This window comes from Thamnophis sirtalis, unplaced genomic scaffold (genome assembly GCF_051295495.1).
Source record: "Thamnophis sirtalis isolate CommonGarterSnake01/CBP01778 unplaced genomic scaffold, rThaSir2_p1.2 scaffold_4, whole genome shotgun sequence".
Classification (NCBI taxonomy): Eukaryota; Metazoa; Chordata; class Lepidosauria; order Squamata; family Natricidae; genus Thamnophis; species Thamnophis sirtalis.
The window spans coordinates 57,102,467-57,128,669 of record NW_028261384.1 but is presented as its reverse complement, the minus strand read 5'-3'; the positions used below and the strand labels follow the sequence as shown (position 1 = coordinate 57,128,669).

Genomic DNA, 26,203 nt, shown 5'->3' with positions numbered 1-26,203 from the left:
TTTGGCCCCTATCATGAAAATGGTTAATGCAGTGTTTTCAACAATTGAACCGGGATCCATCTTGGAAACAAACCAGTTAATGTACAGCGTAGCTGTAATAGTCACTAATGAACTAGGCATTAAAATTAAAGTACCTAGTCACCCAACAGAAAAAGCATCAAAGCCAAAGTGGAAAATCAGTTTAGAACAAAAAATCAAAAAATTAAGGGCAGATGCTAGTAACTTAAAGAACATGCATGAGCAACGACTTAAAAACAACAAAACCATAGATCGGCTAATCAGAAGATATAGATTGGATACAAGAAACATCAATGAAGCTGTAGAGATTGTAAAACAGCAGATAACAGCAACAGCTAGAAAAATTGAAAGATATGAGGCACGAATCATCCAATATAAACAAAATCAGCAATTTCGATCAGACCAACGCCGTTTTTATCAAAGTCTTAATGTGAATGGTGACACCAAAAGTGAAAAACCAGAAAAACAGGCCATAGTTGAATTCTGGAAAGAATTGTGGGAAAATGCAAAGGACTACACCAAGGAAGCAAAGTGGATACATGACTTTGAGAAAAGCATTGGCAACAAACAAATGCAAGTATTAGAAATAACAATTGAGATGGTCAAAAATCGAGTTAAAAAGGTAAAGAATTGGACATCACCTGGAAAGGACCAATTACATGGTTTCTGGCTCAAATATCTGACCAGTTTACATGCAATATTGGCCAGGCAACTGAATGAAATTTTACAAAAGGGCCAAATTGATGAATGGTTGACAACTGGAAAAACATACTTGATTCAGAAAGATCCAACTAAAGGAACAACACCTGAAAAATATAGACCAATAACATGCTTACCAACAACCTTCAAATTACTCACAGGCATTATTGCAGATAACATGATGGATTATTTGGAAACAAACAACATCTTGCCAGTAGAGCAAAAAGGCAACAAAAGAAGGAGCAGGGGCACAAAAGATCAGCTTCTAATTGATAAAATGATATTAGAAAATTGTAAGAACAGAAAAACGAACTTGAATATGGTCTGGATTGATTACAAAAAGGCATTTGACTCACTGCCACATAGTTGGATCATAAAATGTTTAGAAACAACTGGCATTAGCAAAAATATTACATCCTTTACTGAAAAGGCAATGAAACAATGGAGAACTGAGTTGGCAGTAGGGAATGAGAGCTACGGAATGGTTAATATCAAGCGAGGAATTTTCCAGGGTGATTCACTTTCACCTCTTCTCTTCATCATCGCAATAATCCCACTATCAGTAATCTTAAAAAAAATGAAATTAGGCTACCAAACAGCCAAAAAAGCTGAAAAAATTTCGCATTTACTATATATGGATGATTTGAAACTCTATGGAAAGTCAGAAATAGAAATCCAATCATTGACAAATACAGTCCGAGTATTCAGCACCGATATTTCAATGCAGTTTGGCATGGAAAAATGCGCCACTGTATCCATAAAAAGGGGCAAAATCACTGCATCTGAGGGAATTGAAATGCCCAATGGCCAACTAATTAAATGCAAAGAAAATGAAGCCTACAAATACTTAGGCATTCTGCAGTTGGATAACATCAAGCATGGAGAAGTAAAAACTATTGTCAGGCGAGAGTACACCAACAGAGTTAGGAAAATTTTTAAATCTAAATTGAATGGTGGAAATACAATCAAGGCCATAAATACCTGGGCAATACCAGTTATAAGATACACAGCTGGTATAGTTAACTGGACACAAGCTGATTTGGACCTTTTGGACCGAAAAACCAGGAAACTAATGACAATGCACTACAGTTTACATCCACGTGGTGATACTGATAGACTATATCTGCCCCGAAAATCAGGTGGCAGAGGATTATTACAGGTGAAGCAAACAGTTGAAGAAGAAAAACATGCACTGGCTGATTATTTAAAAGACACACAAGAACATCTATTAATCGAAGTAAAGAACAAAAATCTACTGAAGGCCCAACAGACAAAACAAGAATACAGAAAAGATGTGATAAAATCAAGAATGGAGAGTTGGCAGAACAAAGCACTGCATGGTCAATTTCTGGAAAAAATAAAAGATAAAGTGGACAGTGAACAAACTTGGTTATGGTTAAAAACAGGTACATTAAAGAAAGAAACAGAGTCACTAATCCTGGCTGCGCAAGAACAAGCTATCCGCACAAATGCCATTAAGGCCAAAATCGAAAAATCCTCTGATGATGCCAAATGCAGACTTTGCAAAGAAGCTGATGAAACTGTTGATCACATACTCAGCTGCTGTAAAAAAATCGCGCAGACTGATTATAAATTGCGGCACAATTCAGTAGCACAAATGATCCATTGGAATTTGTGCAAAAATTATAATATTAAAACAGCAACAAACTGGGGGGAACATCAGCCTGAAAAAGTCACCGAAAATGAGATGGTCAAGATCTTGTGGGATTTCCGTATACAAACCGACAAAATACTGGCGCATAATACACCAGACATCACACTGGTTGAGAAAAATAAGGTCACAATCATAGACATCGCAATACCAGGTGATAGCAGGGTCGCCGAGAAGGAACATGAAAAAATCGCAAAATACCAGGACTTAAAAATCGAAATTCAACAACTATGGCACAAACCAGCAGTGGTAATTCCAGTGGTAATTGGCACACTGGGTGCTATTCCAAAAGCACTGGAATTACATTTAAAACAGTTAAAAATTGACAAAATCACCATCAGTCAAATGCAAAAAGCCGCACTGCTTGGATCTGCACGCATATTACGAAAATACGTTACAACGTCCTAGGCCCCTGGGTGGGGCCCGACTAGTAACCAATGCCAAATCCGGTGAAACAACTGGCCGCTGTGATACAATTGTATAATAATAATAATACAATTGTATAATAATAATAATAATAATATCATCGTGGCCCAAGGCTAGGGGAAGAACTAGATCTTAAAGGACTTATTAAAGGATCTCAGGGAGAGATTCTCAAGCTGAATCTCAGGGAGGGATTCTGTTGGTATTAAATTATAGGCCATAAGGAACATCTTTACCCTCTTTAATTACCTGGTTTAAGATTGTTATAAGAAAGAAGAAAATAACATTTAATAACAGCCCCTTTTATATAGAAGGGAAATCAATCCTACTTGTTTTTTAGATTTCCATCATATTGTGAAAAATTGGTCAACAAATAGTCTTTCCCCAATTTTGTGTATTGTTTATAATGATATATGAGATTCTGGTATTTATGGAATGTCATAGTGCTCATGGTAAAACAAATATTACTGCAAAATAATAATTATTAAATTTCTATTGCAATATTATTTTGTTTATTTATATAAAACATTTATACAGCTGCACGCTTTATAATAAACTGACTCTAAATGAAAAATTTAAACAACAGAAACCATTTTAAACTATAAAAATCAAGAACATTAAAAACAAAAACCTGGTTGAAGTCAGGTTTCCAATATATAGTCACCCCATTTTATCCCAGCATTTGGGGGGAAAGCTAGGTCTTCAATGCTTTATGGGAAGCTGGGAGGATAGAAATCTACTTTTGCAACTTTTTGACAATCAAAATAAATGGGGAAGCATGATTCACTTAACTGTATTACTAAATTAACCACAGCAGTGATTCACTTAACAACTGTAATAATAAAGCTTATAAAATGGGGCAAAATTCACTTAACTGACCTGCTTGGCATCAGAAATTTTGGACTCAGTCATGGTTGTAAGATGATGACTACCTTTATGCATACAGTATATCTTACCTGTGTTATTTTAACTGAGACTGTACGGTGGTGGGTTTTTGGAATTCCAGCCAATTTACTCACTAGAGAATATTAAAGTATTTTAAACAATTAGCTATGCCCCTTTCCCAATACATTACTAGTACATGTTGGTTTCTGAACAACTAAGAGCTTCTTGCAAAGCTCAGCTGTTTGTAAATTGTGGAAATTCCTAACTTAATGGACATGTCCTCAGATTGATTTGACTTATTGCATCAAAAATTGTGCAGCTAAGTTTGAAATAATTGTACCTGAATTATTTCCTATTATCTGATACAGAGTTCTGTGTAATGATAACACTTTAAATATTGTTAAATTATATTATGTTGAATATACATTAAAAGCAAGAGGTTCTATATCCATTTTGTCTGTTCTTTGTATTTTGTTATTATTATGCAGAGTAAACATTTGATGTTCTATTTTGAATAACATTCACATTTCACAGAATTCCACTTCTCTTTTTTGTTTGATAATTAATTTATTTTCTCAGATAGGTAACTATTGCATCCCTTCTCTACTATACATTTGCTTTATTATATAACAAACATAATACCACACCATCAAAATAGCTAGAAAAATGCGCTATTCATTTATATTGTGTTACAAATGGCATAGTCATGCAGCCATTGTTAGTAAAAATAGGTTTCAGTTTTTATTCTAAAAAGAGGAAGTAAGATCTTGTTCATTTGTTAATAATATCATCTAAATCGCTGATAATTTGGAAACCTATCTACCTACTGAGTAGTAAAGACATGGTTACTGTTGAATAGTCTATTATCACTTTAAATTGTTTTTCTTTCATGCATGTAGAAAATCAAGGTAATAGTCTGATTTGGAATTTAGAGTGAGCACAATTTTTTAGCACCTGTCTTATTAGGACCAAGGTGTCCTTAAGGGCTTTCCAGTTGCTTCCCTTGGCTTCTCTTTTCAGAGGATTACTTAAACAAATAAAAAGGCCTTGTAAGTTACTTTAGGATTATGGACAAAGTGAATCCTTGGCATATTCTATTTTAAGCTGGAAAAAGAAGGCAAAGTTATCCTATGCATTATACATAAAGTGAAATTGTAGGTGACAAGCATAGTTTGTATGATTTTATGATAGAGTGAAAATGCTGATTTGCAAACATGTTTCAGTATCTTGAGCCATGAAACTCTAGAAAATGCCAAAATAACATTTTTTTTGCTTTTGCACAGGTGATAAATCCAATGGGATGGGATGCATTTGGACTACCAGCAGAGAATGCAGCAATTGAGCATGGATTCCATCCTGCAGAGTGGACCCAAAGGTTTTTATTTTCCCAAATCCTTGTAAATATGACAAATATGAATAGAAGTTTACTAATGCATTTTCTGATTAACAAAGTTTAGTAAATTCATCAGATGCCTAGAGTAAACTATGTTGACTTAGACTAGCTAAAAAATAGAAGTTTGGTTGTGCCTTTTTTGATTATCAAAGTTTTAGTAAATTATAGTTAAAAGGATATGATTTCATGAACTATAGCTCACTTCATGTTACAGATCTGTAAAACAGATTACAAATACTTTATGAATTAAGTTGTAATTTTGACATATATGAATTCAGCCATTTCTTTCTCTGTTGTGTGATTAAAGTGTTTTATTTCCAAAATGGTCACTTTGTGATGTGCAGTAGAGTCCAGGGAGGTTGAAATGCTCTTATATTACTTTGTCCTCATTTTGAGTCATGCTATCAAACTTTTGTATCAAGCTTGCCCCATTTGGAATCCAGAAGGACATTGCTGGCAGATTATGTTATATAGAGACATGCCTCTAACCATGTGGGTATTTATTAGGGCCTGTGATGGTTCTATTGATGTAAATGTGGAGAAAATGTAGACACCTAGGTTTGTTGCAGGTTAACATGGGAATGTCATATTATGGCATAATTGTCATATTGTTTCTTGTTGTTTGTGATAATCTGCTTGTGATAATCTATTAGTTAATAGTCTGTATGCTGGTATGGGCAGTTCCTGAGAAAGTGCAATGTAATTATCCATTATGAGCTGTACTGAATTAATAATGAATTTGAGTGTTTGAATTGTGAGTTATTGTAGGTGACAATTAGTGGTGTTTGTGTGTTTGTAGCCTGACTTTTCATTATTATATTATGTTTATTTGTTGCCCATTCTAGAGTTCAAACTTCCCGCTCCTCCTAAAGGATGCGGTGGTGAGACCCCTACTGAAGAAACCTTCTCTGGACCCAGCCATTTTGAGCAACTATTGTCCAGTCTCCAACCTGCCCTTTGTAGGGAAGGTTGTTGAGAAAGTGGTGGCCTTTCAACTCCGACGGTCCTTGGATGAAACCAATTATCTGGATTCCTTTCAGTCGGGTTTCAGGTCTGGTTACAGCACGGAAACTGCTTTGGTCGTGCTGATCGATGATCTCTGGCGAGCCAGGGATAGGGGTCACCCCTCTATCCTTGTGCTCCTTGACCTCTCAGCGGCCTTTGATACCATTGACCATGGTATCCTTCTGCGACGGTTGCGGGAGGTGGGAGTGGGAGGCACCGTCCTTCAGTAGTTCTCCTCCTACCTCTCGGACAGGTCGCAGTCGGTGTTGGTCGGAGGGCAGAGGTCGACCCCAAGGCCCCTCAGTTATGGGGTGTCACAGGGTTCGGTCCTGTCTCCCCTCCTATTTAACATCTACATGAAGCCGCTGGGTGAGATCATACGCCGGCATGGGATTAAATACCATCAATATGTGGACAATACGCAGTTGTATCTGTCCGCCCCGTGCCAACTCAGTGAAGTGGTAGAAGTGATGTGCCAGTGCCTGGAGGCTGTCAGGGTCTGGATGGGTATGAACAAGCTTCCACTCAATCCTGACAAGACCGAGTGGCTATTGATGTTCCCTCCCAAAGATTGGCCAAGTATTCCATCTCTCAGGCTGGGGGGTGAAATTATATGCCCCTCAGAGAGGGTTCGCAATTTGGGAGTCCTCCTGGATCCGCAGCTGCCTTTAGAACACCATTTGTCGGCTGTGACCAGGGGGACCTTTGCCCAGGTTCTTCTGGTGCACCAATTGCGACCCTATCTGGATCAGGAGGCCCTTCAGATAGTCACTCACGCCCTCATGACCTCAAGACTGGATTATTGTAACGTGCTCTACATGGGGCTGCCCTTGAAGAGTGTTCGAAGACGTCAGCTAGTCCAGAACACAGCCGCGCGAGCGATTGTGGGTACACCCAGGTACACCCGCGTTACACCTATCCTCTGCGAGCTGCACTGGCTACCCATTAGTCTTTGGACTCGCTTCAAGGTGCTACACGGCATCGGACCTGGGTACCTGAGAGACCGCCTCCTGCCAATTACCTCCCATAGACCGATCAGATCGCACAGACTAGACCTTCTCCAGATCCCATCTGCCAGCCAATGTTGGCTGGCGACTCCCTGGGGGAGCGCCTTCTCTGTTGCAGCTCCAGCCCTCTGGAACGAGCTCCCCGTGGAGATTAAAAACAGCAAAAAATTTCCTCCTACACCGGGAAATAGGCCAGAGAGTGATCCAAAGATCCCCTTGTTGTCAAATGACCCATAGGAAATAATAGGTCTTTCTGTCAGCATTTCTTCATTCAGTAATCAGGAAAGAAAACCACTGGACTCCATTTGTTGAAATCAAGTGTACTTTTACTAATTATAAATGAACAGTTGCAAAGCTAAGCTAAGTCTGGTTAATTAGGCGTGAAAGCGAATAATATATTGTATAATTCATTCCCCTCCCCTTGGCATCCCCGTGCACAGTCCAATCATAATTCTCCCAAATGTCAGGTGTGAGATAACTTCGAAAGGCATCACCAGGATGGAATGCTGGACCGTTGGCCTTGGTGGGAAAGACTCCTCTTCGACATGCACAGTAAGGTGGTCAGTTCAGTGAAACTTCCTCCAGCACAACAATGATTCCCCTCCAAATACCATGCCCCCCCTCCCTGTTTCAATGGCAGCCGAAGCAGTAGCAAAGCAGAGGCTGACACTTTCCCTGTAAGTCTTTACAGCTTGACGAAGATTGTTAATATTTTCAAACAGACTACGATTTCCATCAGGGATGAACACACAGCCTGAAGTACCTATACATTTACAGATTCCTCCCTCCTTTGCAAGCATCATATCAAGAGCTAACCTGTTCTGCAAGTCTATGGTTCTCATAGCAGAATTCTCAGCCCCAACTATTTCAAACTCTACTGCCATGGTATTGGCTGTTGCTTCAAGAAAGAGCGAAAATCTTTTACACTGCTCCCACAGCATATTGACACCTAATTGGGGAATGAGAGTCCTAAAGAATCAATTCCAGCCACTAGACAGGGATGTAGTGTTGGATAAAATGTCAGGAACGGCAGGGGTGGGTAGTAAGTAGTGTGGAGCTATGAAGGTCTCAAGGTTCAAGCAACAGAAGTCCGGGGAACATAGTACTCACATAAACATTTAACATTTACATGAAACCGCTGGGCGAGATCATCCGAAGGCACGGGATAAAATACCATCAATATGCGGACGATACACAGTTGTATCTGTCCGCCCCGTGCCAACTCAATGAAGCGGTGGACGTGATGAACCGGGGACTGGAAGCCGTTAAAGACTGGATGAGAGCAAACAAACTGATACTCAACCCAGACAAGACCGAGTGGCTGTTGTGTTTCCCTCCCAAAAATTTCACCAACATACCATCACTCAGGCTGGGGGGACAAAATTTATACCCCTCAGAAAGGGCCCGCAACTTGGGAGTCCTCCTGGATTCACAGCTAACTTTTGACCACCATCTCTCAGCTGTGACCAGGGGGGCATTTGCCCAGGTTCGCCTGGTGCGCCAGTTGCGGCCCTACCTGAATCGGGAGGCCCTCACAACAGTCACTCGAGCCCTTGTGATCTCTAGGCTGGAATACTGTAATGTGCTCTACATGGGGCTGCCCTTGAAGAGCATCCGAAGACTTCAGCTAGTCCAGAATGTGGCCGCGCGAGTGATCGTGGGCGCACCACGGTTCGCCCACATAACACCGATCCTCTGTGAGCTGCACTGGCTACCTGTTGATCTCCGGGTGCACTTCAAGGTCCTACTCACCACCTATAAAGCGCTCCATGGTAGTGGATCTGGCTATTTGAGAGACCGCCTTCTGCCAATTACCTCCCTGCGTCCCATCAGATCGCATAGAGTTGGCCTCCTCCGTATTCCATCCGCCAGTCAGTGCCGACTGGCGACTACTCGGAGGAGAGCCTTCTCTGTTGCGGCTCCGACACTATGGAACAATCTCCCCGTGGAGATTCGTACCCTCACCACCGTCCAGGCCTTCCGCACAGCCCTCAAGAACTGGCTAGCCCGTCAGGCTTGGGGATAATCTTATTTTCGCCCCTCCCAAATGCTGAGTGAATGTTGAGTTTTACTGTCTAATTTACTTTGTGCACATTTCTTTTTGGTATTGTCCTACACTCCCCTTCCTTTTTTGATTGTAAGCCGCCCTGAGTCCCCTCAGGGAAAAGGGCGGCCTATAAATAAATAAATCTACAATCTAAATCTACAATCTACAACACCTTCCCTTCCAACCTGGGGGAAGTTTGTTTTGGCTAGAGGCTTCAGGTAAGGGAGGAGGGGATCATTTCCCCCACTTTTAGTCATTTTAATTTGTTTGCTGCAGCCATAAAATCCACATTTATTAGTGATATTTTTTGCAAAGCAACATACAGTGGTTCAAGTGGCCAGACTGCATAAGATTTTGCCCAGATTTGAGCAATTCTGGATGTTGGAACTATATAATCCAATAAAATTTTATGATCATAACAAGGGTATTTGTGCCATGGAAAATATGTACAGGAGTCTCTTTTGGCAGGAAGACATCTTAATATTTTTCTGTGGTCATAATCAGTGATGGAGAAGTCACAGGGTCGAAATTGAGTGCTGTCAGGGAATGGCCTCCAAAGAGCAGTGGCTTTGATGGTGAAATTACAGTAACTATATCCTACTAGGGTGAAGCAGAAACAGAGATGGAAGGGCTGTTACAGAGTCTGTGCTTATCTCATGTATAGCAGGGGAAAGAATTTTTCTGGTATAAATTGAATGAAACTATTTATGGCCTATTTATGACTATTTACATTTTCAATACTGATTTTGCAAACGTAGATTCCATTTTATCACTACCACCTGCATAGTTACATGCTTAGCGTTCAGTTAATTTATGCATGGCATGTGCAGTACAATAGGATTCAACCAGATTCAAATAGGTATCTGTGGTAAGATCATCTGATGGGGCTTTCAATGTGGCATCTCTGTGTTTTTGTAGCAGAGAATTCTCTAGGCGTCCTCTTTCATTTCGGGCATGATGGGTACCACATTTGGTTTAATAGCTCGGGTTCAAGGTTGCACTGCTTTAAAAAAATGGAGTGAGCTGCTAAGCAACAATAACACAACTATTGTCCATAATACAGGCACCAGGTCACTTCTAATACAGGCAGTTACTCTTAGATGATGTTGAGCCTCCAGTAGAGAAGCCTCCAACAGATAGGTTGTGCAGATCTTATGCTGTTTGGAGCACAAACTATACGATGGTCGGGGACAGAGGTTACTACACTTGCCTCCCTGATGGGCAAAGCTTCAGCTTTGCCTTGGATTGGCCAACAGAATGTGACCATGTTGGTTCCTCGTCTGTGGTGGGTACTTTCTTACAGTGCTACACGTGCATCCAGGAAGGCAGGCCCTGGCGCTCTTCCAGTGAGGAGTCAAACAGTTCTTGAAATATCTTGACCAGCATTCACTCATCAGGCACCAAGGAGTGGCAAGGGTGTAGTGTTTCCTTAGGGAGTGCAGCAACAACCTGGGAATGATAGGACTTTAGAGTGATGATGAGAACACTGTAATTGCTGTCTTCTCCTCCATCTTACTTGAGTCTTTGCACCGCCTGGCAATCAGGTGAGCACTCGGAGCTCAGGATCCTAGACAGCACCCTGCAGAGCTGGGTTGAGTTTTTAAAGGAGATTTGGGTTAATGTCAGGGTTTCAAGTAACACCCCCAAACAAGACTCCAAGGTAGGCATTCCCTCAAAGTCCCATTTTATTATAGATGTCATATTGGCACATTTGTGAAAACCTGAATCTGATGTCTTCTGAGTTTTCCCCGCCCAAAGGAAAGTCAAAGTCCCTTCTCCTGCACCCACATGTCGATCACATGGGGTCCAATCAGATCACCATCCTAACTGGAGTTGTTTCCCAGTCACGCCTCTCTAAGTGCATGCTAAAGGTCTTTGACTTCAGTGAAAAAATGTTATTAGGGCTAACATCTCACCCCGTCGCCATCCAACCCTCCTCCCAGTTCCCACAGCATGCCCATCCACCAAATATGGCAGCCCTGAAGATGGCCTCCAGGGATGACAGCAGACTTCAAAGGTTAATTGAAACTGCAGAAAAAACAATTGCTACCAACCTGCCCTCCATCGAAAACCTGTATACTGCACGAGTCAAAAAGAGTGCTGTGAAAATATCTACTGATCCCTCACATCCTGGACATAAATTGTTTCAACTTCTATCCTCAAAACAATGCTATAGGGCACTGCACACCAAAAAAAAAAAAAAAACCTAGACAAAAGGACAGTTCTCCTAAGTTGGTGGAGACAGCAGTCATGCATGGGTTAACTCAGTCAGTAACCAATTTAATATTTCAATTTAATAAAATTTGTATGCCGCCCACTCCCTTGGGATTCTAACCAATAGAACTGAGTCTACCAAAGTGATGTCATCGGCTCTGCGGAGCATGCTCCCACTTTTTCAGACTCAGTTCAATTGAACTGGCTGTGTTAAATCGCTCTCTCCTAGATTAATTGGTTAAAATGGATTGATTGATTGGTTTTTAATTGACTTTTCTCTAAATTCGCTTGCAAATTGTTTCTTTAAACTGATATTCCAGTCTGGGCTCCTGTTTAACTCTCTAAAGCCTCTGGGCTAGAGAACTTTGCCGCCCCTCGTGGAGTTTAGCTTCTAAAAGCCTTCGGGCTTTCTGCCAGATCGGATTTCAGCAGAGCTTGCTGAATTAGCCAAGGGAAGCCTAATCCTCTCAGCAGCATGAGCCGAGGTGGCGCAGTGGTTAAATGCAGCACTGCAGGCTACTTCAGCTGACTGCAGTTCTGCAGGCTGTTCAAATCTCACCGGCTCAGGGTTGACTCAGCCTTCCATCCTTCCAAGGTGGGTAAAATGAGGACCCGGATTGTTGTTGGGGGCAATATGCTGACTCTGTAAACCGCTTAGAGAGGGCTGAAAGTACCTTCTATTGATTTGCCGGTAATTGTCCTCTCCTCTCCCAACGTGGCCTCAGCAGCTCCGGAGGAAGCCCTACATCCAGAGGACAAGAGGATAGAGCAAACTCTGGTCAAGGGTCACCAGGCCTCAGCTTGGGCTGTTAGGGCGGGACCTCAGCTTCCTTCTTTAGTCGATCCGCTCTCCTGTGGCTGAGACAGCTTCAGGCTTGCCTTCCAGCCAGGGATTCTAGGGCTCGCAGGGACATCAATAAGATTAAGGCTGCCCTAGAATACACTGCAGATGCCTCCCTGGACGCAGCACGTTTTGCCTCCAAAGCCATTGCCTCCTCCATCTCTACCTGCCGGCTTATCTGGCTGAGGCAGTGGCAAGCGGAAGCGTGGGCCAAGTGGAGGCTTGCATCCTCTCCCTACTCTGCATCCCTTCTCTTTGGTCCTCCATTAGAACCCCTTCTGGTGGAGTCCAAAGATAAGAGGAAGGTTCTGCAACCAGCCACTAAAAAGCAGGAAGGTTGGAACCAATCCTTTTATCGTAGGCAGTCGTTTCGTGGCCAGGAGGGTAGCACTTCCAACTTCCGTCCCCAGCGACAGGCCCCTCCTAGAAAGGCCCCATCCTTTTCCTATAGATCAGGCAGGAACAATCAGAGATTCCTGCCCAGAAAGCCCTTCAAGGACAATTCCAATGGTTCCTTTAAGAGGCAGAAGTGACTGCCTGGAGGATCTCCCAATAGGGTGGCGTCTAGCAGCCTTCGCCGATCGTTGGGACGACATCACCAATGACATGTGGGTCAGGTCCACAATCAGATTCAGCCTTCTCCTGGACTTGCGCTCCAGCCCTCCGAACCACTTTGTCCCGTGTCCTATCTCCAGGGACCCTCAAAAAAGGCTCCTGGTAGAACAGGCCGTTCACCACCTTCTCCAGATTCGGGCCATTCAGCTTGTGCCTCCAGGCCAGGAGAGACAGCGGTTTTACTCTCATCTTTCTATCGTGCCAAAGTCTTCAGGGGGCTGGAGGGCAATTCTCGACCTAAAATTTTTAAATCAATTCGTCAGATACAGGAGATTCAAGATGCACTCTCTCCTATCAATTCTAGAAAGTGTTCACAGACACGATCTCCTTACATCAGTGGACCTGACGGAGGCTTACCTCCACATGCCCATCCACAAATGGCACAGGAGGTTTCTCCGCTTTGTCCATGCAGGCCTCCATTTCCAATATCGGGCCCTTCCCTTTGGGCTGTCCTCAGCCCCAAGGGTTTTCACAAAACTTCTGTCAGTCGTAGCCGCACATCTGCGGGCCAGGCCCATCCAAATCTTCTGCTACCTGGACAACATCCTCTTGTTGTTCAGGTCACACACGCAGGCCCTCAGAGATCTCCAGGACACCTTTTAGGTGTTACAGGAAGTGGGGTTCTCCATCCATCAGGAGAAGAGTCACTTCGTCCCCACTCCTCTCCTGGTGCACCTGGGAGCCCTCATAGATTCACCCCAGGGGAAAGTCTTTCTTTTCCAGGACCGCCAGAGCAGTCTCAGGGAGTTAGCCAGAGAGGTACGGAGGAGGCAGTGGGTTCCTCTTCTCCAGCTGTCTCAACTGCTGGGAAAGATGGTCTCCTGCTTCTCCATTCTCCCTTGGGCACGGCTTCACAGCCGCTGCCTCCAGTGATTTCTTCTGCCATTCCAGAAGACCAACAGCAGCTGTTCCTCAGTGAAGGTCCTCCTGACCCTGGAAGTCCTGTCATCTCTGGAATGGTGGATCTCCCCGGCCATTGCTCAGGGCTCTCTTTTCAGGGACCCTCCACGTCTTGTGGTAACAACAGACGCGAGCCTCACGGGCTGGGGAGCTCACTTGGAGGAACAAGTAGTGCAGGGTCTTTGGCCCAATTCAGACCTATCACACAGTATGAATTGGCTAGAGTTGAGGGCCATCCATCTAGCTCTCCTTCACTTTCAGCTCTTTCTCCAAAACTCACATGTGTTGATCTGGACGAACAATACCACGGCCAGGCTACGCCTGGCTACGCCTAACCACTTGGAGGCTGAGCGGGCAGTCCTGAGGGCTGATAACCTTTCCGAGACTGTGATCCATGCCATTCAAGCCTCACGCCGCCCAGCTACCAATAGGATATATGAATCTACATGGCAGACTTTTGTAACGTGGTGCCTGGGGTGAGGGGAAGACCCATTGAAAGCTGCAGTACCCCAGCTTCTTGAATTCTTGCAGCAGGGTCTTGATAATGGATTTTCTCCGAATACCTTGCCGCAGCAGGTGGCAGCCCTCTCCTCAGTTCTCTCCCTCCACCGAGATGAGCCCCTCTCCTTGCATCCTCACGTCCACAGGTTCCTTAAAGGGGCATCCAATATCTGTCCTCCTGTCATACACGATTCCCCTCCTGGGATCTGACCAAGGTCCTCGACTTCCTTACAGAACCGCCCTTTGAGCGTCTCAGGGCAGCAACTCTGCACCACCTCACCCTCAAGACTGCCTTTCTGGTGGCCATAACATCAGCACGGAGGAAGTCAGAGTTGGCGGCCCTCTCCATCCGGGCTGTGTTTCTTCCACCCAGACCATGTGGTTCTCCGCATTGACCCCACCTTTGTTCCGAAGGTGAATTCAGCATTCCATCATTCTCTAGATCTCACCCTTCCAAATTTCTGCCTGGCTCCATCTCACAGTCTGGAGCGCAAATGGTACAAACTAGACGTCAGGCATGCCTTTAAAACTTACATCGCCAAGACGGCTGCCTTCAGACACAGTGAAGCCCTCTTTGTCTCCTTTCATCCGACCAACAAGGGCCTAAAAGCTTCTCCTTCCATGATTGGACGTTGGATCAGATCAGCCATTGCGCAAACTTACATTGCGCATCATCTCCCTCCTCCACCCAACATTACAGCTCATTCTACGTGCAGCACAGCCACGTCAGCAGCATGGGCGCAACAGGCCTCGGTGGAGGAGATCTGTAAGGCAGCGACCTGGGCTACCCCTAATTCCTTTATCAGACATTATAAGGTAGATAGGTATGCATCGGCTGATGCAGCCTTCAGATGGCGAGTGCTCCAGCAGGTCCTTCCGTCCTCCAGCTCCTAGGCCAGTCTCATGCCCTCCCAGGGACACGCCAGCTCTGGTAGGTCCCATGCATGACCGCTATCTCCACCAACTTAGGAGAATGGGGCGTTGGTTCTTACCTGATACGCCCCTTCTCTGAGCAGGTGGAGACAGCGGTCATCCCCATCCTAGCATTCTGGCCTACCTCGCAGGGGTGTACAGTGAGCATTTTTGGTTGAGTCCGGAGAGAAAGCGATTTGTCACACATAGCAGTCTACTAATCTCCTTCGTCAGGAAAAGTGGGAGCATGCTCCGCAGAGCCGATGACATTACTTTAGTAGATTCAGTTCTATTGGTTACTGACGAGTTAACTCATGCATGACTGCTGTCTCCACCTGCCCAGAGAAGGGGCGTATCAGGTAAGAACCAACACCCCAGTTTTTCCCGAATGCCACCCACTCTGCTAAACAACTATTTCCCACAACACTTTCAAATTATTTAATGTATTGCTATTATTCTTCTCATCCTTCCTATTACCTATCTCCTCCCATTTATGGCTATAATCTTGTAGCTTGTATCTCTATGATTTATATTTTATTTGTTTCCTAATATGATTTGATTACTTATTTAGTAACTATGACTATCACTAAGTGTGGTGTCTTATGATTCTTGATGAATGTATTTTCCCTTTTATGTACACTGAGAACATATGCACCAGACAAATTACCTGTGTGTCCAATCACACTTGGCCAATAAATTCTATTCTATTCGAAGAGATTGAATCAAATCTGCTGATAACACAAAGCTGGGGGCGGGGGGGATTTCTAACACTTTGGAAGATAGACTCAAATTTCAGAAGGCTGTTGATAGACTTGAACATTGGGTCCTATTCAACAGATGTTCAGAGACAAGAAAAGTAAGGCCCTTCACTTAAACAGGAAAAAACAGATTTCAGATACAAGATCCATATACAAGATAGTCAGTGACTCAACAGTAATGCCTGTGAAAGAGGGTTCCACCACAAAACCGCGATGCCCTTATCCGCGCCAACATAAGTGCGGAGGCAAATCCGCGGCGTCCGAAGCGCTAAGAAAAAAACGACCCTACCGCCGCGACAACAGCGCGGTGACAGAAGGGCGTTCTACATGCTTCGTTCTTTGCCTCCAAAGGTAGCCCTCCTCCTCCAGCTGACAGCGGCAGCAGGCACGGGGCAAAGCGGGCTGCCCAGCAGCAGCAGCCCGCGGGAAGGGTCCAGCTCAGCCACGGGGGGCAGCAGGAAGCGGAGGAGGACGTGGCAGCGGTGGCGGCTGAGGCTCTCCCGGGCCGGTGAAGCGGGCTTGCCCGGCGGAGGCAGGCTGCCCTCTTCTTCCTCAAAACATCTCCTTGGACAGGCGGCCTCTGCCGCCGGCGCCTCCCCCAGAGGAAGAAGCAGGGCGGGCGGCGGCGGCGGCTGAGGCTCTCCCGGGGCCGGCGAAGTGGGCTTGCCTGGTGGTGGCGGCCGCCCATCCAAGGAGATGTTGTTGAGGAAGAAGAGGGCGGCCTGCCTCTGCCAGGCAAGCCTGCTTCGCTGGCCCCGGGAGAGCCTCTGCCGCCGCTTTTGCTGCGTCCTCCTCCGCCGCCAGCGTCGGCGGCCCTGCTCGGGCCCCCCGCGGGCTTCCTGCTGCCCCCCGTGGCTGTGCTGGACCCTTCCCGCAGGCTGCTGCTGCTGGGCAGCCCGCTTTGCCCCGTGCCCGCTGCCGCTGTCAGCTGGAGGAGGAGGGCTACCTTTGGAGGCAAAGAACGAAGTATGTAGAACGCCCTTCTGTCGCCACGCTGTTGTCCCCGCGGTGATGACGTGCGGTGATGACGTCGCGACTTTAGCGACGCAATTTAATCTCCGCTATTTTGCGTAGCGCAGTTTTGTCGTGCCACGGTGAAAGAGATCTAAGTATTCTGGTGGGCCATTTAAGTATGAGTCAGTAGTGTGTCTCAGATGTGGTGTTAATTGGCTGGAGCAGTCAATCCAAATGAATCAGAGGTAGTATTCACCAGTTCTGGAAAACCAATAGAGGAAACTGAGTAGTTCAGAGAACCAGTAAATACTAACTGTGACTGGCACCGACCCTATCTATTCTCTGTCTCCCGAGTCCCAGCTGATTGGGAGGAAATAGGGATTTTGCAGTAACCTTCCTCTGCCATGCCCACCAAGGTATGTCATGCGAGGGGTAGGTTGCCCCTGGTTTGCACCTGGACTCCAGAAGGGGTTTGTCAAATTTACCTTACCTTTTAGAACTCATTCATCCGGTGGGACAGTACCCGAATGCTCCCTCCCGCCTGCCCCTTCTTGCTCACTCCCCTGCCCATACGGTTGCTGCTTGCTCGCTCCGCCCATCTGCACCATACTTTCCCTGCCCGCCGCTCACTGATTGAATGGCTCACCAATCGCCCCGTTTCTGAGAGGCAGTGGGGGAGGGGGGCTTTCTCACACGCTTTCTTTCTCCAAAGGCATGCGAGAAAGCCCTCCCCCATTGCCAAAATGTGTGAACTGTGAAGGAAGGAGGCTGCAGTACAGGCTCATTTGCCTCGGCTACGCAATCTTTTGTTCTCTGTCTGCCTCATTCACTCGTTCAGGGAACAGAGAACAAAAGGAGGTTGCATAGCCAGGGGCAAATGACCCTGCAGCCTCCTTCATTCACTCGTTCGGGCAGTGGGGGTGGAGGGTGGGCTTTCTCGCATGCCTTCTTTCTTTCTTCAAAGGCATGCGAGAAAGCCCCCCCCCCCGCCCGAACGTGTGAACTGTGAAGGAAGGAGGCTGCAGTGCAAGCCCATTTGCCTCAGCTACGCAATCCTTTTGTTCTCCGTCTGCCTCATTCACTCGTTCGGGAAGCAGAGAATGAAAGGAAGTCACGTAATCAGGGGCAAATGAACCTGCAGCCTCTTTCATTCCTTCCTTCCCTCAGTGTTCACCAAAGCACTGTTGCTGCTTGGCTGCTGTCACTGCCACCACGCCTCTGCGTGCCTGGCCTCCGGCCTGAGTGATAGCAAGCCATGGGGGAATGGGGTGGCTGGTGGCGGCTACTGCTCCTGGGCTAGCTGTGGGTCGTGCTGCTTGCTGGGCAGCGCCCCGACTCCGCTGCCGCTGTGCCACCTCAGCAGCAGCACCTCTCGCCTACAGAACCGAGGTGGGGAAGAAGATTGAGAGATATGAAGCCACAGCCTCCCCCATTTCCCTTGCCCCACAGCTCGCCTCCTTGGGTGGGACCAGGGTGCACATAGGGTGAGTGAAGTTTGTGGCCAACTTTAAAGTGAATGGGGCTACTTGTGACTAAATGAGACAGAAAACATAGAGGGATGCAAGGGAACGTGGAGGTAATCTAGTCCAACCCCTTCCCAAAGTAGGAGTTCTTTCTTCTCTTTGAGAGCTGTCAGTGGCAGACATGGTATGTGTGTATGAGAGAGAGAGAGAGAGAGAGAGAGAGAGAGAGAGAGAGAGAGAGAGAATGAGAATGAGAATGAGAATGAGAATGAAAGAAAATTGGAGAGAGAGATTAGGAAGGAAGGAAGGAAGGAAGGAAGGAAGGAAGGAAGGAAGGAAGGAAGGAAGGGAACTTGTGATCACAATTGAACCCAAAATTTTGGTTTCTAAGCAAGAGCGTTGTTAAATGAGTTTCACCACATTTTCCAACTTGGCCACGCCCACCCGGCCACATGATCACCAAGCCACTCCCACAAAACAGGCCATACCTACAGAATAGGTTCTAAAAAAAATTGAAACCCACCACTGGGTCATGCTCACCATGCCAAGCCTAACACTGAACTGGATGAATTGTCATCTGAGCAGGCAGAGGAAGTGAGGCTGGATGCAATCAACAGATACTACTGTCATTTTTCAAAGAGGACTATTGCTCTCTTCCAACATAACAGCTCAAGGACCGCAAAGAAAGTAGACTAAATGAATACTGCAAGAATACTGATGCAGAAACTCTACCAAATGAAGACTAAAAGACACATGATAATAGTATTCCAATATTTTAAGGGCTCCCACAGGCAAGAGAATTTCAGTTTATTCTCCATAGCACCTGAGGGCAGGAAGCAATGGCTGAAAGATCATCAGAGTGAGATCTAATCTGGAACTAAGGACTAACTATTAAGCAGTGGAACAGCTTGCCTCCAAGAATTGGTGTTTCATCACTGGAAATTTTCAAGAAAACATTGTTTGTCTGAGATGAGAACTCCTGCCTTGGGCAAGGGGCTGTACTAAAAAATATCCAAGGTCCACTCCAAACCTATGATTCTGTGATCATCTTAGCTATTTCATGAATTAGAGGGAGTCATGGCTCATGAAAGCTCATACACTAATGAAGTTAATGCACCACTAAATTCTTTCTACATTAATTTATCTCTCTTTATACAGAGAAAATCCCAATGTTAATAATATATGCAGTAAATATATATCTTTTTAGAGTTAGTATATAAATTGGTTTGGCTCAAAAACCTGGGATTATGCATATATTTGTCTGATTTAGTGTGTATTGCTATCTGTTGTATCTTAAATAGTGGAGAAAGTTACAGAGTTGTCTAGCAAAGTTACAAGCTTGCAAAAATTTTGTAGCAGAACAAATGATAGTTAAAACTATTGTGTAGATTGGAGAAACTCTTCCTGTCCTAATTATCATGGTTCATATTGGAGAACTGATAAACAAAGATTTTGTTTTGCTTTACAGTAATATTCAACATATGCGAGAGCAGCTTGATGTATTAGGCTTGTCTTTCAGCTGGGATCGGGTAAGGTTTTTAAAATAAATATTTAAATGAATATTTTATATTATGAAATTGATATATTTTAGAATGTAACTTGCCTATGAACTATCTGAAATGTGCAGATTCATATTTTTTTCATAAAGTTTTTTATTTTTCATTTTATAACATATAATCACATGTATACTATTACATAGCCAACATCGTATTGTATTATTAAATGTTTACATCAATTCATCTTATCATTAACTCCCCAAAAGAAAAAGAAAAAAAAAAAACAGTTATTGGCTCTTCTGCTCTCCATACACTATATTTGTGTGTTCACTTTCTTCTCCCTCTCTCAGCTCCCTCCCTATCTCCTTTCTTCTCTCTGTCCTCCTTCCCTTCTCTACTTCCCCGTCCTCTCTCCTACTCCTCTCTCCCCTTTCCACTCCTCATTTCTCTCCTCTTCCCCCCTCCTACCCTCTCTCCTATCCCTCTCTCCTTTCCCTACCTCTCTCCTTTTCTTCCCACTCTTTATCTCATTTGCTTGATGTATTTCAGCTTCTGAGCAAGCTCCATTTTATGTTGATGGTATTTATAGTTCCTTTTCAATACACATATTTAATTTTAAACATATATTCTGCTACCTTTAAAAAAAATAAAAATAAAACAAAAAAGTATACATATATTGTCTTTGTACTTTTAACCCACCACCACCCCCAGCCTAATTTTGGGCAAGATGTAGACCTGGTTACAATTCCCAGCTATTCCCATTGTTATCTTTATATAACTATACATCCTTACGTGCCCCCAATTTGTGATTCTGCCTTTAAGTCTCAATAGTTTCCCATTATAAGTGTATTTCATGTTCCCTCTCCAATTTTTCCATGTCTTGGATTAGATTACCTTTAGTTGTCTATGAATGGCAAACTCGCTGTTCAATATTCATTTCAATTCCCTTAATCTATTGTATAGAATAACAAATGGTAAATATCTCGCTTTATTTCACCATCTTAAAAGTTCTATGTATATCTATGTTTCATATATTTTAACCCATGCTTAGTTGTTCTTCTGTTGTCATTTCCAGTCAATTTGCCACTCAGTTTAATTATCATATATAAAAGTGAATGGCAAACTTCTGCTTTACAACCTCCCTATGTCAGTTTCATATTTATCCACATTCCGTATATTTTGGCCTTTGTTTAGTTGTCTTTCCATTATTATATTCATCCAGTTAACAACTCCATTTTATTGTCATTTTTTCACAACCTCCCCACATCAATATCAATATTATATTTATCCATATTCCATATATTTTGACTTTTGCTTAATTATCTTTCCATTATTACATTCAATCAATTAGCAACTCCATTTTATTGTCATATTTAGAAATAAAACCCTTATCTTAGTTTTATATACATACAATTTTCTAGTTATCTAATTTTTTCCTAGTAAGTCTTTTGTCCCACCTCTCTGCTCCTGCTCTCTCTCTTCTCTTTGCTTGGCATATCCACTCTCCCCAACTTTCTGCAGGTCTCCACCAAAAGGATGTTTTTTATTTCTCTTTGTTGGGGCAAAACCTTCCCCTTCAATTTCCCTTATGCTACTAAAAGCCTCAACTTCTTTTGTCTGCCTTTTATTTCCCTCCGTTTCTACTCCTTCATTATCTTGCCCCCCTTCTTCTTTGAATTCTTCTTTAGATACCTGCTTCTCTGGGTTTAGAATTCTATTTAGGCTTGATTTTAATGATTTATGCATATTTTTTATAATTCTTCAAATTCCCAGCTTTCCATGATGTCCAGTTCCAAAGTTAGAATTAGCTATACAGTTATTTCAGAGTTCTGATCCACCTTAAGTTCGTACACTTCCACTGCTGTAGGGGAGAACGATGGGAGCCATCTTGGCCTTTTGTTGTTCCTTAATATCCAGTTCCAAAATTGCAGTTAGTTATACAAAGTCTTATTTTGAGGCTCTGGTCCACCTTAAGTTTTAACTACTGTGGGACCGGAAGTGAAGCTGGGACCATCTTAATCTTTTGCTGTAAAATAAAAAGATGAAGGAGGGAAGAGAAAAAAAGAAAAGAGAAAAAACCCTAGCATTTTCCAGTTTTTATCTCTGTAATAATTCTTCCCCCCTGTCCCCTCCATCTCCGATCAGCCACAGCTGCTTAAAACATATCAATTAAAACAAACTTATAAAGAGCTAGATTCAGGTACTCTTTTACCTCCTGCTCTTGCAATTTCTCATTTATGGTAGTTGGTTAGTTAAAGCTCCCATATAGTCAAGGTTAGGTTATCCGTTATCAGGGAAAAAGAGATCAAAATAGTTGGTTTCTATTTGATATCCGAGACTAAAATAGAGTTTATATTGAGTGGGTTCAGAAGAAGACGTGCTTTTTTTATTATTTTAGCTGGAAGAAATTCAAACAAAGTAAAAATGTTGGTTTCTGTTTAAGATCCAAAACCAAATTTAACGTTTATAATTATGTGGGTTTGTAGCTGCTCTGCTTTCTGTTCTTCTGTTTGAAAGTGCAGACAAAGACCTTCGAGGGGGGTGGTGGTTTACAACCCTCTATCTTCCTTTCTTCTTTTTCTTTTAGGGAAAAAAAGTTTCAATCTGACCATCAGTATTATTTATCTTCTCAAAATTTCTTTGCCATTTTGAGGTTTAATTTATAGTTGTGGGTTAGATAAATTCTCTTAACAGGTGTTTTATCTCTCCTGATCTCCGCCTGTTCCAAATTCTATTTTGACAAAAAGGCCAGCATCTTGTCAGCCATGAAGGCTGTCACCCCGACTCCGATTCATAGGCAAATCTCTAACCCACGAGAGATCTGCTGCTTCTCTCAGGGTTTGATGACACGCTGCCCTTCTTTGCCCCCACCTCCAGTGGGGGTTCTGATTCAAAAGAATCTTCGGAGATGGTTTGTCAGACAGGGTTCATGTGAGAGTCTTAGGAGCCCACACCTCCTGCGTCTGTCCAGCTGGAGAATTTCCTGTCGAATCCCAGATTCATATTTTTAAAACTATGTGAAGCTACTCTTTTCTCTATGATTTATTTTATATTAATTTTACTGTGTGACTCTCCACCCCAGGAGGTGACAGAATTGAATTTGATAAGAAAAAAGAGATCACAAAAAAAGAGGAGATAGAAAAGACAAGAAACATGCAAAAACGGGTTCACTTACATGCATATAGGCTTAGATACAGTATAGTAGGCTAGAGAAAATATTTCATAAGCACATAAATATTAAATAAGATCATAAGATTAACTGTGACAAAATCCTTTCGTGAGGGATAAGATCTATATAAACAGGGATATGAAAGAAAAGAAGGTAATAAAATTGCTAGGGAATTACTTTGGTACTCAATCCTGTTACTCTTCTTTGCTTTTATTTAGAAAGCTGTTTACTTTTGTTTGTGGCCCAAATAATGCTTTGATCCTCACTATTGGAACTAAATCTAGAGGTATACCGAATATTTTGGGATAAAATACTCAGAGCCACAAAATATTTTGGAAAAGGAATCAGCTACTTTAGAAAGTAGTTTGACCTTAAAACATCCTACTTTGACCATGAAACAGAAATTGGAATAAGCCAAGACAGGATCAAAGCACTTCTAGATAAGGACATTTTGGAGTGGTGGTGGGACGTGGAATGCGTTGATTACAAAACATTTTTGTAGTTTTAATTAAAACTTTTGCAGAATCTTGACAAGATACCTCTTTGCATGCCTGTCAAAGTTCTATGTGTGGATTTTAGTAATATAATCCCTATTCTATTCTTCCCTACAGTCACCTTATAGGGGAGATGAGTGGCATAAAAATGTAATAAATAAATATATGTGGGTTGTTAATTGTCTACACATTATTCTGCAAAATGAATGAGATTTATTTTCTGCTGAATTTGACTATTGAGACTTCTAGTCAAAAAAAAATTCTCATTTGTTTTAATGGAGAAAATGCTAGACATCTTTCACAAAGTACATTTGAGTTCTGCATCAGATGATTATCTTCTGGGCACTAACATACTATTTTGATTTGATTTACTTTTTATATTTACAGGAAATAATCACTTGCTCTCCTAAGTACTATAAGTGGACGCAATATCTTTTTATTAAGCTTTACGAAGCTGGTTTAGTCTACCAGAATGAAGTAAGTTTTAATATTGTTTTCAAACTGATATTGTAGATTACCTTTCCAAACTTGAATAACTATTGCTTGTGAGACAGGTATAAAGCTCAAAAAATTTAAAAAACTACATACTGTAAATCCATAAAAGAAAGGAGAAAGATTATTTGCTTTGTACTTAAACATTTCTTCCCCAAATTTCAGTGTCAATGCCTCCATTATGATAAATCAGGGGTGTCAATTTTATTGAGGACCACATCAAGGTTATGGTTGAGCTTGGGAGCATGGCTGGCTGGATGTGTCCAGCTTCCCTGCCTCCCTCCTTCTCATTCCCATCTTCCTCCCTCTTTCCTTTCTTCCTTCCTTCCCTCTCTCCTTCTCTCCTTCTCATTCACATTTCTTTCCTTCCTTGCTTGCTCCTCTCCCCTTCCTCCTTCTCTCCTTCTTATTCCCATCTCCTCCCTCCCCTTCCTCCTCTCCTTCTTATTCCCATCTCCCTCCTTCTGTTCTCTCTCCCTCCTTCTCTCCTTCTCATTCCCATCTCCTTCCTCCCTCCTTCTCATTCCTATCTCCTTCCTTCTTCGCCCTCCTTTCCTTTTCTCTGGGGGAGAAGATGTGAGCGCCCAGGGGCGGGGCTGAGATGGGGCAGTTCCTCAGTGGCACCAAGGCAGCCCCGCAAATCTAAGGCTAACTGCATTCTGGCCCAAATGGCGACCATCAAGTTATAGACTAACACCTGATTGGCGTCAGCTGGAGCTGAGGCACTGAGGACTGTTCCTATGTTATCTCAAGGGTGGCTAGCCCCTCAGACCAGATCTAGCCACATTGCAGGCCAGATCCTGCCCACAGTCCTTCAGTTTGACACCCCATGATAAATGATACAAAGAAATAAAATATTACAATTAATAACACACCAGTAAAAATAATACATATTATTATTATTATTATTATTATTATTATTATTATACAATTGTATCACAGTGGCCAGTTGTTTCGCCGGATTTATTATTTTTGTTGTTGTTGTTGTTGTTGTTATTATTATTATTATTATTATTATTATTATATAACATTAAAGAATCATAGGAGCTAGATTTTTTAAAAAAAATATTTGCATCAGAACAAATAAACTTGTGTGCCAGGCAACCTTCTTTGAAGAGAATACTCTAAAACGGGACATCATAGTAAAAGAGGTTTATCTGTCCATTGTGAGGATGTCTCGCTTCAGAAAGAAAATGCTACAGCGGGAGAAGGGTTTCCAAAAATGTAAGCTAGATTCTCATATTGCACTCTAACAATGTTTGTTGTAACTATTGTTTATTAGATAAGATATAGTGACCCAGTTCAGAAAAATAAAAACATGTCTTAGATGTAACCATGATATAATCACAATTGGAACCATGATATAATCACAACTGGATGATTTAGCATTATATTTTGCAGGTTTGCAAATGAACTTTCAGGCATTTTGGTTCCAATCTCGGTAGAACATTTGACTAAACATCACCTCCTTGCATTGTCTTGGAAATGATTACAGAATAAGCTTGAGTATAAGGGATAACTGGTTCTGAGGAAAAAAGCTTTAGAAAATTGGTATATGTTTAAGGATTCATAAAGTATAAATATTTGTGCTAATCTCCTACTTGAAAAATTGCTCAAGTTTGCTCATACTAGTATTTCTTCTCTCTGATTTTGGGCATTACTTAGGCAATGGTGAATTGGGACCCAATGGATCACACTGTCCTTGCTAATGAACAAGTTGATGAAAATGGCTGTTCATGGCGTTCAGGAGCAAAGGTGGAAAAAAAATACCTTAAACAGTGGTTCATTAAGACAACTGCTTATGCAAAGGTATGAATATAGAGGGGAGTTAGTCCTCAAAAATTCTAAAAGACAAGCAAACTTGAAGGTCTTTATATCAATAGAAATCAGTATCAGTACATCTATATAGAATTATTGTATATTTTTTGTCCTCTCTTGTGTGGAGCCTTTATAGCTGTTTACAAAAATGGATAGAGTTGCATTAATGTAATGTTGTTAGGGCACCTTGCTTCTCTAAAGAATGTATTTTTTGTTAACAAATGTGTTAAAATGAGAGGTCATGCTAATCTAATAGAAACTGCACTTTTATTACAGTTTTTTTATATTAAGTCACAAACGAAGTACATATCTGTGTGTGATAAAGATGAATTGAATGTCTTAAATCTTGATTTAGCTACACTAATATAATTTAGTGAACAACTTACATATTCATCATTCCACGAGACTTGAACTAAATGCAGATTCC

General features: G+C 42.7%; 1 protein-coding gene across 1 annotated transcript in view; it reads left to right on the top strand.

Moving 5' to 3' along the window:
* LARS2 (leucyl-tRNA synthetase 2, mitochondrial) overlaps positions 1-26,203 on the top strand; it is a 155,549-nt gene that overhangs the window by 22,396 nt on the left and 106,950 nt on the right. The window contains exons 4-7 of the mRNA XM_014062366.2: positions 4,981-5,072; positions 19,776-19,836; positions 23,854-23,943; positions 25,624-25,767. Coding sequence (XP_013917841.2) covers positions 4,981-5,072; positions 19,776-19,836; positions 23,854-23,943; positions 25,624-25,767 — 387 coding nt within the window. The remainder of the gene's footprint in view (positions 1-4,980; positions 5,073-19,775; positions 19,837-23,853; positions 23,944-25,623; positions 25,768-26,203) is intronic.